Raw genomic sequence first — 11,389 nt, 5'->3', positions numbered from 1 at the left:
CCCCCCGGGGCTGCTGCCCGGCGCCTCGCCCGGGCCCCGGAGCGCGATGGCCGCCGGCGCTGCGCGTGGGCGCGCGGCTGTGCCCCAGGGACCCCTCCCCGTGCGCGGTGACCCCTCAGCCAGGCCCAGCCCCCTCCCCCGGGAGAGCGGCCCGTAGATTAAGCCCGGCCCGGCCGCCGCCCGCGCTGGCGAGCCGCGGCGGGGGGAGGAAGGCCGCGGTGCCGCGCGAAGGGGCGGCGGGCCGAGGAAGCGGCGCCGAGCCACGGCCGCTGTCTCGCCGCCACCGCGGCGCGTCTGGCTGCCCCGTCAGGCCCCCCGTGCCGGGGGAGGCTCCCAAAGCCCCGTGAGACGGGGCAAGCGCAGCGCGGGCGGAGGAGCCCCCGCACGCTGCGGGCAGGGCCGGCCCGGCAGCGCCCAGGGGGGACGGGCCGGAGGCTCGAGGACCGCGCGGCAGAGGCGGAGGGCTGCAGCACGCCCCGCTGCGGCCGCCGGGCCTAGCCGGGCTAGGGAGCCCGCCCGCCGCTGGCTGACGCCTCTCCCCCGGGGCGGGGCGGCCCCTCCCCCGCGGCGGGGCGGGCCGGGCGGCTGCGCGTCCGCGGCGCTCGCGCTCCAAGGGCAGCAGGGCCATGGCGGCGGCGGCGGCCGTGCTGCGCGGCGGCCTGCGCGGGGCCTTCGTGGCGCAGCAGCAGCGCGCCTGGAGCTCGGGCTCGGGCGCCGACCAGGTGCGGGGGCGGGCGGGGGTCGGGGCCGGCGGGGGGGTCTCCCTTCACCGCCGTCTGCCCTCTCACCGCCGTCTCTCCCCTCACAGCTCGGCGAGCTGGGCAAAGGCGCCGGGAAGGGCGGCGGCGGCGGCGGCGCCATCCGCGAGGCCGGCGGCGCCTTCGGGAAGAAGCAGGCGGCCGAGGAGGAGCGGTACTTCAGGTGAGCGCCGGCCCCCGGCCGCCCCAGGCTTCTGGCGGCCCCCGGCCCGGCCCCAGCGGCCCCCGCAGGTGCGGCCGGGCCCGCGGCCCTCCGCTCTCCCGGCGCGGGGGCTTGGCGGCCCTGCGGAGAGGCCGGTGCCCTGGGCCTCTGCCGGCCGTTTCCCCCCCCCCTCCTTGTAAAGCCAAACCCTTCCCGCCCGCCTCTTCCCCAGCCCTGCGCTAAGCGGGTGCTGGCGGGACTGAGCGCCATCGAGCCTCTCGTGCCGTGCTTTCCCGCAGGGAGAAGGAGAGGGAGCAGCTCGCTGCCTTAAGGAAACACCATGAGGAAGAGATCGATCATCACAAGAAAGAGATAGAGCGCCTGCAGAAAGAAATCGAGCGCCATAAGTATAAGATCAAGAAGCTTAAAGATGATGACTAAGCTGTTGCTGTTGTTGAATGTTGCTTGCCGTGTACAGCCAACACTGATCACAGTGTAAAACAGCGTTGAAGACTGTATACTTTGGCCAACGTAATCCAGATTCGTCCTATTATACTATGGCCTGCAAAAATGTCAAATAAACTACTCGGTCTCTCCTTGCTGTTCAGTAGCCGTTTACTCAAAAAACCCCACTGTCTGGTATTAAGCTGTATTGTTCTTCCAGAATAAGAGCATACTTTTCAGTAGGTAGCCCTGTACATAACTATTTTCTTTAGATTTGAAAAAAAATTGGCCGTTCATACTTAGTGTGCTAACTTTGTTGCAGTTGAAGCTGCCAGGAAAGTGGAAAAAAGTTAAAAATAGTACCTGTATAGATACTTGTTCATATAGACCTTTGTCTGAAGAAAACTGTCACTCTTTGTGGTGCAGGGAAAAGTGTGTTCTCTATTGAATTAACAGAATACCTATAAAAATAAGGTTCTTTCATTGCAGGTCATATTTAGTACTATAAACTGTGAAGGAAGAATCCTGTCCTAAGTCACAGTGATTTCACTTGCAATGATGCAGGTTTCTGGAGCAAGGCAGCTGAGATCCTGACACACCAGAATGTTCTTTTTCACAAAGACTTCAATTGCCCAACAATGTTTTTTTGTCTTTCTCCAGTTCTAGATGTTTGTTATCCAAGTCCCTTTCCAAAGAGGGATGGATTAAGATGAATTTTGTGCTGCAGTAGTCGCTTCTGAGATTTTGATTTAAGAAATCCAACAAAAAATGTATGTCAAATTACCACTGAAATAGTGTGCCCTTAAGGTGCTAAGCCCTGAAAAGAGGGGGATTGTATGAAATAAGAATGGACAGGTAAGCAAATAGGCTTTCCTTACTCACCTTAGCTGTCTTGTTTGTAAATATGGTTGAAGAGACCTGGTGTTTCTACCCTTTACTAGAAGGCATCCTATGTTACAATTTGTTACACTGTGAAGTCGTGCAGTGAAGCTTGACTGTGGAATTAGGTGGCTGGAACAGACATTTCTGAAATGGCAGGAAGCAAATCCGAGGCTTTGATATAGAAAGTGCTTTGACAAGACTATACCTTAGCCGTTTGAGGATGGAGTCACGGATTCTCCTGTGTTATGGTTTCCTTCCTAATGAAAGTATCCTGTTATGTAGTAGATACTCAGTAATTTCTAACCAAAGATTTATCCAGAAACTGGCACATCTTCAAACAGCTGTTCACTTCTTAGGCCACTCTCCTCTTCCACCTGAGGAACAGCGCAACTAGTGTGTATGTAGGCTTTGTCTTTTATTTGCGGAGTAAATGATAATACCGTGTCCTTTAGTACTAATGAGAAGTCCATGCCCTGAAACTCTTGTTTAAGGAAAACCTAATCTGAGTGATCAGCTGCAGAAGAGAAGGGCTGCCCCGTAAAATATTTCATTGCCTCGCTTCAGTCTGTGGGAGACAGTGTTATGATGAGTTGTGCAGAGAATGTATGTAGAGCTATCTATGGGGTTCCTTCTTTTTAGTTAGGGTTGATTAACCTGGGCCAGAAACATTGTTTAATACCTTCCCCTTCCCCACCTCCCTGGGAATGTGAAACCTGGTGGGAAGAGCTCTTTCATGAAAAGCAATATACTTCAATTGACCCATTTACTTTTTACCCATTTAAAAATCCTCAAGTAGGGTGCATCTTTTCCTTCCTGAATCTGAGCTAGTTGGCTCCCTGCAAAAGCTGTGGGGTCACTAGTGAGACGGCAGGATTGAAGAGCAATTTCTTATCACAGCTACAGTGGACTATGAAATTGTTGAAATGAATATTAGGACAACTTTATTTTCTGAACTGATCAGGGCTTAAATTCATGGTTTTGTGATCCTACTCCTGTGCATTTGTGTGCACTTTTTTTTTTCTTTCCTTGAAGGCTGCTGTTCTACGGATAAGGGCCATTCTATTTGGTGCAGTTGCTCAGTTTCTGGGTGTGAAATGGCTATTGCTTTTTAATTTCCCATTGAAGGAGCTGAGCGGATGGTATCTGTGTGATGTTGTCTTTAACATCTATGCAGTCTTCTGCACAGTATGTTGCATTCCAGCATCCCACGCAGGTGACACTCATGTTCTTTGAAGAACTGCCAGTCTCTGCTGCTGTTTGCCAAGTCCAGTCCCAGGGAGTTTTTAGGTGTGGTACGTATCTCTACACAGGAGTAGTTGGTTTGTCTGAATTCATCACCCTATTCCCATTCGAATGTTACTAAGTCTTGTACATGCCCTATAATGCTCTTCCTTCAAAGGAAAGAAACTAGTTTCCTAGAAGGGAGAACCTAGACTGTGGCATATCTAGAACCGATCTCAAAACTAGCTGTAGCCATGTCCGAGGAGAGATCTGGCCTGTACGTTGAGCTATCTTTGAACTGAATGCCAGCAGGGGGTAAGTTCTGGCTTGCTCCAGCTGTGCAGTCTGTGTTTGAAATGGGTAAAAGCCATTCAGCAATGACTGAGAAAGTTGAAGTAGTGGTGGTATATAAACAAACTAGTTCAGCTGCCGAGCCTTTTCCTGAGTGTCTGTAATGACAGAGGGGATCTGCTGGGAAGCTCTGTGGAGAGTGTTGTATTTTGGAAAACTATCATCTGTGTTGCCTACAGGAGAGGTGTTACAAACTCTGAGGACTCCTGAGGTTCAGGTGTGCTGTCCAATATCCTGCTGCACAGCAGAGAGCTTTTCTGGCTATGAGCGCTTGCTGAAAGACATCTCTTCCTTTCTTCATTGTGTTTCAACTTTGCATGAGCTTCTGGGGGGACTACTGTGCTATACCGGTGATTTGTGGTTTGGGCCCTTACTGTGTCTTTGTTCATAAACCCATCCTGTTCTCTGGGGAGGAGTGTCCAGTTAGTTCACTACCTTGAAATCATCCTCAGCTTCCATCAGCTCATGGCAACAAAAGCATTCACAACAGTAAGAACAGACAGTTGTAGATCTTTACAAAAAAACTGCTACTGAAATGAAAGAAACCCAACAATCTATTTCCACACTGAAAATACAGAAATATATTTTGGCAGGAGCAACACAGTCCTGCCCTCCCTCATCCTAGGGATTCAGCACAATTGTGTGATTGGACTGCAGAGAGCAGAAGTCCCTTTCTGCAGCAGCTGGACTGGCAGGTGATTATAAAGCCATGCAAACCGGGGGCACTGAAGAAACAGAACTGATTTATTGATGCTGCTGTGTAAAGCAGAATGTCTCCTTCCTGCTTCCACCTCTTCCCCTCCCGTTCCCTGTGTCAAGTGTATCAGACTTGTGGGAGTCATTCAGCCTGTTAACCCAGCAGCAGCTTGTCTTTTTGTTGTTTTGAGCCCAATTGCTTTTTTGCTAGGTTAGCAAGTTGAATGGCTCGTGGAATCCAACAAATGCCAAAATCACTGCTGAGCAAGTGCCAGAATTGAGGAAGAAGGTGTGTGTGTGGGGATGCAAACAGTCTTCTCTTGTCTCTTGAAATTATCTTCACTAAACCAGAAAGGTCTCTGTTTTTAACTAGGTGACCTGATACAGATTCTGCAGCTGTCTTACTACCACTGACTCCTTAATGCCTTGGGTAGCAAGTCTTCAGTTTTCACTCGTGATGGGCTTTTTCTACTGTATTCTGCTGACCTCTCTTTTTGGAGACTTCCAGGGAGTCCCGATAACCTAAATCTCCCCGAGACTCATTTGCTTTATTTCAATGCAGGTGATACTCCGGACATTCCTAGTGACACAAGCACTGTTTCACTTCCTGGGAGGTGCAAATATTTTTGCCTAACAAAAGACCTGAACTTGACTGGTTAGCAACTCCTTGTTTCTACAAGTAGTGAGCCCCCCCAAACCTATTCCTTCCAAAGTGTGATTCTCTGAGCAACTGAGCAGTTACAAGTGCTTGCTGTTGCTGCTGCTCCTTATGCCCCAGTCCTGGCCACAGCATCCCATACCTTCTCTTGCACTGACTCTGGTGCTCATTAAAACCTTTTATGAACTGATTTAAGTGCAGAAATCTCATTCCCCCGCCCCTGAGGTTAGTGAGGTGAATGAGTTTGTGCAGTGCATGACCAGCAGCAAAGGTGGTTCAAAGTAAAAAGTTTGAGTGAAACCTCTGCCTTTTGGCAACCGTGAGTTGTTAAATCGTCTTGTAGAGTTTCACGATCAGTGTTTCTCTTCACAGAAAATGTTTTTCCTTCTATTGAACTTTATGCTGTTAGTCTCTGTTCAGCAAGTGACTAAATGGTACAAGTGTATGTTGCTTGTTACTGATTCTTAAGATACAGTAGTAATCAATCTTTCTGAGTATACTGGATTTGGAGTGTTTTACTAAGGTTTTCCTCTTAGGTATAGTGGGATAAGGTAATGGCACCAGCTCAGAAGCTTGTAACATGTTTTCCTACAGCTCCTTTGACAGCGCTTGTGATGAAAGCCATAAGAGGCAGGTAGATGTGAAAGTTGTCCAAGTCTGAGTTACAGACAGGCCTCTTACCAGAAGCATTTCAGCAACTAGAAGGCAGAGATGATTTAAGAGATGTGTTTGACTTGATGCATGTTTTACTGATGGGGTTTGGTATCCTGGAGTGCGTTGCAACACCGTAGGGTTTCTAACAAATTGTGTGAGCACTGGCATTACTAGGAGCAAGCAGTTTATCGGAGGTTCAGTCACCTACTTCCAGGGCCAGCAGAAAGAGAGATACCAGCTATGGACCATGGCCACTTCAGTGCTTGTAGTTTGTTCAGGCTACTAAAACGTTGCATCCTATTTGTATTGGCACCGGGGCTGTATGAATCAAGTATCTCTAGGACGGCTACATGTCTCTGCTGCCCTCTTAAGGGGTGATTTCCTTGTAGCAGTGAATAAAAGCACAGGTAGAGGACCAAACATTTATCATTTGATTGGGGAGGACAGCAAGGAGGATACAGAACCAGGCCTGGAGAAAGAAATTCCTGGCTTCTGAGTTAGTGGAGTTCAGAAGAGGACTTCTAGAGTCCAGTGTGACAGCAGAGGACAGGAGGCAGTTGCCTTTTAGAAATCAGTAGCTCCTAACTGTGAGCTGTTCTGAGGCAATTCTGGTGCTGAGTGACCAGACCAGCCCTTGAAGCTGATATTTGAGACCTGTAAGACTGTGAAAATGGTGCTGTATCACCTTCAAACTCCAGTTATAGAGTAGGGCATAGGGCGCTTATTGTTCTTGTTTTTCCCAATTGCACTGGGATCATTGATGGCATGAATAGCCCTCCCTTTTGTCCTGCAGGCATGCTGAAGTGTCAAAGAAAGGCATTCTCTTCTCTTTACCCTGCCAGCAGTGGTGCATCCTGGTTATTCTTCTGTTGTCCTTCATGGTCGGACTGATTCCATTCATAACGCCCAAATATTCAAGAGCTGCCCTACAGCACGGATTTATGAAGAAAAAGCCTTGCTTCTCAGAGTGGCCCTTACTTTTCAATGAGATGCGTATCCTTCCCTGCCCCCAAATCCTCTGTCCATATATCGCTCCTATAGATCACTGCCAAACGTTGTTCGGCTATGGCAGAAGCAGTGAAAATGCACTCCTTCAGCTGAAACCAAGCTGGTGATTACTGCTGCATTTAAGCACAAGCTGCTTCCCAAGATGCTTAATTTGTGCTGCTTCCTGCACAAATCTGATGGAAATTGGAAAGAATCCTTGGCTGTGGGGCAGGGGCAACAGTGATGAGAGGACAGAAGGTCTGAAACAATGGCTTTAAATTGATGGGACCTCCTCAGTCTGCTTGTATTGACTTGTATTACCACGAAGGAATGAATTCTAGCAAATAAAGTTGCCTGCCTTCGATGTATCCAAGATCTTCAACAAGCTTGTTTTAGTGCAAGGTCCCCAGGTTACCCATTCTGGTTTCTTTGGGCTGTTTTGTCACTCTAGCCCACCCCATTTCAAAACAGACAAAGGGAAGGAGGTGTGACAAAGCAAACACTTATATTTTAAATGTGTTTTTTCCCCCAAATCAAAGACACTGGCTCTGGGCAAGGCAAAATAACCTTCTGTGCAGAAAATAGCATGGTAATCCTGGCAGCATGGCATCTTTAGGTAGTAATTTTCCTGAGCACCTCCCTGCTTTAAGGGGGTGGAACTTGCTGGAGGCTTCCTCACTGATTAAAAAAAAAAAAATCTACAGCCATTATTTAAGACAAGCCTCCTCTCAAATCAAACAAACACAGCAGAAGTGCTACATGCAAAGAGCCACGGTATGAGAAGTTTCCTGGAGGCAGGCACATGCACTGCTCATTATCCATACTAGGGGCACGAATGATTCCTGGTAGGTCAGAATAAAAAAAAATTTAAAGCATTGCAAAATGTCATGTTCCATATACATGCTAACAGCTCACATGCAAGCTACAGCAAAATCACTCTGTCATCTTGCTACTAATGTGGAAAAAAAAGGAATTTCACTATAAGCCTGGCAAGAGAAGTGGCAGACTGATAGGAATAGGCTGAGCTCAAGCAAAACTCCAGTCCTGGCTGTTAAAAAATAGGAAAATATCAGCAAGTGGCAGTGTAAATACATGCAGCTGTTGAAAAGCATGCTCTGTTCACCTATTTTGCAGGCAGGTTGCTCTGGCTGCATCTAAGGGCAGTGGACATGCCCACCTCTGTCCCTGCCAGCATCCACATTCTGGCTAGCCTGCTATGCATGAGAAAGCCTAAGTTACACAGCAGGAAATCCTAAGGATTACAGGGTACTACAAGCACCAGAGAAGCAAAGATGGCCTTGCCACCAGGAGCTGTGGTCTTAGCTCTCTGCTTCATTATCAACTGATGACCAGAAAGCCATCATAACTTTCTGAATGTCCAGGAGGCAGCAAGATTTGTTGCCTGCCTTTATAGATTGATGCAAGCCAGCTCTCTGCAGCAGAGATTAACCTTTCTCTTGGTTCTAAGACAGTCTTTGTTCTGTCTTTCTTTGGCCCAGGGATAGCTCAGGTCTTGTGTGCACCTGTTTAATTTCAACTGGAGCTGTAAATAGCATTCTTCCAGGAGTTTCTAGCAACACCTCTTTGAAATTACTCTTTCTTCTGGAGCATCTAGGACATCTTTTCAGGCCCAGCTTGCTGGCTGGCACTGAACTAACTCTACTACCTGCAGGCCCTAGCTCATTCCTGTCTAAGGATGTTCAGTGTTTAGATCTTTTTTGGTTGAGGCTGTTGTATGAAGCATGAGACCAAAACTGCTGAACAGCTGCCATAGCACATGCAGACACCAGTGTGGCAGTAGCTGCAGATATACTGGAGTGACGTACCAGCATCTGGTCTGAAAGCCAAAGTGCTAGAGATATCTACAGCCAGTCTGAAGCTCTGGTACTTCTATGCTAGATGGCAATACAACGGAAGATACTCTCTTCTGATGTCCAGAAGTCTCTAACACTCAAACACCCAGAAGACAAAACCCCAAAACATTGAGGCAAGAACCTCTATGGGTGAAAATGCAGGGAAGGGCCATCTTCCAGGCCATCACCAGGGGCAAAGACCAGTATGAGTCAGCATAGGCCAATAACCACAAACATACCAGCAGATGTGGCTTCATGTCAGAATTAGGTCAGATCCGTTACACCCAACGTATGTGCAGTGTGCATCACATCACAGATGATTTTCATGCTGTTTTTCTTAGAATAACAATGGTCCTACCATTGTGTGAACTAAAGCTTAGAGACCTTGTCACAGCAAAATTTATGAGCTGCGCTGCCTGAAGAAACCAGTGTTATAAAGGAAATAGTTTCAGTGATCACATCAATAGTATCACATTCCAGCAAAAAAGTAACAGTGCTAGATCCTCTTAAGGAATGCGGGGTGGAAGCGTGGCAGCCTAGAGTTAATCCATGCTTAATTACAAATTCCATCCTACAAACACCAATTTATGACTCAAATTATTAATCTCATAGCAGAAAAATAGCATGCTGGAGTCTTGTACTGGCAAAGACATGTCAAGCTTACCCATAATCAATACTGATTTTGCGTTATGAGAACTACCAAAAAAACTCCCACACCACCCCAAAACTCACACCCTGCTCGTGTTCACAACTACCTGCATATAATTATCCACAAGGGGCTTGGAAAATACCCATGCAGAACAGATAAAGTGTCAGAAATGCCTCGGCAATGACTACCCTAGGAATCTTCCTGCTCTAGGACTTGGTAGTGCTTAGTAACTGAAATTATTACATTACCGAAGGTGTATATACCCCAATATAAATTTTGATACAGTCTCATCATGTTCAGTTGTCAGCTGATAGTAGGTATGTCAGTACTCTGTATTTCACTCCCAGATGTTACATTATAAAATATTTTGAAGAGCTTTGCAGAACGTTAAGCACCACTGAAGTGACAGATGTACTTGTAAACATCCCTCAGTTCTTCTCAATTTTTGTGCCGTGAGAACTTCTTAAACCTATTATTCTTGACTCCCAGTCAGATCAACTGCTGCGGTGAACTTGTATGGATGAAGCCATGAGTAATTATATTCCCTTGCATCTTTACACCACAGTAGACCCTACATTCAACAAAGAAAAGCTGTCACTGCTGCCAGATTTGGAGACAGAATTGATAGAGCCAGCGCAGATTTCACAAGAAAACAAGCACGTCTGCCACAAGACAGGTTCAGCAAGATAGACTGCTCACCTCTGATATCTGTACAAGTTCACTTCTGACTTCTGGATCAAAAAAGCTTCTTTCATTTACATCAGGTAACACATACAGTTTTTATCTATGTTCCATGTAAGGGTGATGGAAATACACACACTTAATTCATTGCACAGATACATGTGGTCTTCTGAAGAGTCACTTTGTTGTTAAACTGTTGGAAGGACCTTCTCTGAGAGGATGGGAGGCTACTGTTTTTCTTTATTTACCAGACTCAAAAGGGATGGTTCACCTGCCTGTCCATATATACAGATGCTGTAGATTCACTTTCACACAATATTCTGGGATTCAGCTCGACCCTACAAAGCACACATGTATTTTCACGTCATGCAGCCGTAGGCTGAGGAAATGGAAGACAGCACAACACTTTGTGGCCTAGGAAAAACATCACCACCAAGAAGCTGACTTCCCACAGGATTAGGTATTTAATGCATCCTGATCATCCATCTGCCTGCTTGGTGGATGCAGACAGGATGATCATCCTGACCAAGCAGACCAGGTAAACAGGCAAGTTACATATAATCACAGATGGATTTTCTAATATTAGACCCAGACACCAGCACACCTCACGCCAATGTCCTTTCAGAGAAGGAGCTGAACCAGGTTTCTGGCTGCTACCCACCTCTTCACTCCAGGCCTGGAAGCCAAATCGATTAATGGCCTCAGGATTTAGCAGTAACATCAATACAGCTCCGACAAAGCTCATCGGTCTCTCCTGGCACGACCAAGGCCCATGGCGGCTTCACCCGGCAACAGAAAACCCTGCAGCTGACACGCAGTGCTGCGCTACAGCTTGTGTAGCTTATCCAGCTTGCGGGACTTCACGGGACAGACCTACGTGCCCAAGGAGAAGCAGCCGCAGCAGCAGGATGCTCCTACCCACCTACACGGCAAACTCCTCACGACAGGAAAGCAGTGCGTGCACAGAAAGCACGACTCGGCGAGAAGCAGCGCCAGGGGCTCCCAGGAGGGGCGACGCCAGGGCCCGGCTCCTCGCGCACCACGCAGGCCTCAGCCGGGCCGAGGCGGCGAGCCCTCCCGCAGGCAGGAGCGACCCTGGCGGGCACCGCCTTCGGCCGGCGGCCGCCTGCCCCGGGCCACCGGCCACCGCTCGGCATGAGCCGCCCCGGGCAGCGCCCGGCCGCGGCCCGCAGGCGACACCGGCCGCCAGGGGGGCGGGGCCCGGCCGCCGCGCGAGGGCCGGGGGCGGGACGCCCCGCGCGCCCGTCCCGCTCTCTTTGTTCGCCAGGCTGCGGGCGGCGCTGCCCCTTTAAATCCTCCCAGCTGCGGCCCTGCCGGCGCGCCGGGCCGAGGGCGCTGCGCCATTGGCTACAGCGCCTCCCTCTCGTCGGCCTCTGGGAGCAGCGGCGCGGC

General features: G+C 49.1%; 1 protein-coding gene and 1 long non-coding RNA gene across 2 annotated transcripts; one reads left to right on the top strand and one right to left on the bottom strand.

Annotated features, from left to right (window-relative positions):
* Positions 1-548: 548 nt before the first annotated feature.
* On the top strand, positions 549-1,496 carry ATP5IF1 (ATP synthase inhibitory factor subunit 1). The gene is made up of 3 exons (XM_064524914.1): positions 549-722; positions 809-921; positions 1,200-1,496. Exons 1-3 carry the CDS (start codon positions 627-629, stop codon positions 1,339-1,341), a joined length of 351 nt encoding a protein of 116 aa, XP_064380984.1. The 5' UTR covers positions 549-626; the 3' UTR covers positions 1,342-1,496.
* A 2,838-nt stretch (positions 1,497-4,334) lies between these two features.
* On the bottom strand, positions 4,335-11,387 carry LOC112984554 (uncharacterized). The gene is made up of 2 exons (XR_003259525.2): positions 9,995-11,387; positions 4,335-9,866 (listed from the first exon to the last, which is right to left on the bottom strand). It is a non-coding gene; the product is annotated as an uncharacterized LOC112984554 (long non-coding RNA).
* Positions 11,388-11,389: the final 2 nt, after the last annotated feature.

The sequence above is a fragment of the Dromaius novaehollandiae genome, chromosome 23 (assembly GCF_036370855.1).
Source record: "Dromaius novaehollandiae isolate bDroNov1 chromosome 23, bDroNov1.hap1, whole genome shotgun sequence".
Taxonomy (NCBI): Eukaryota; Metazoa; Chordata; class Aves; order Casuariiformes; family Dromaiidae; genus Dromaius; species Dromaius novaehollandiae.
This window is presented reverse-complemented; position numbering and strand designations above follow the sequence as displayed.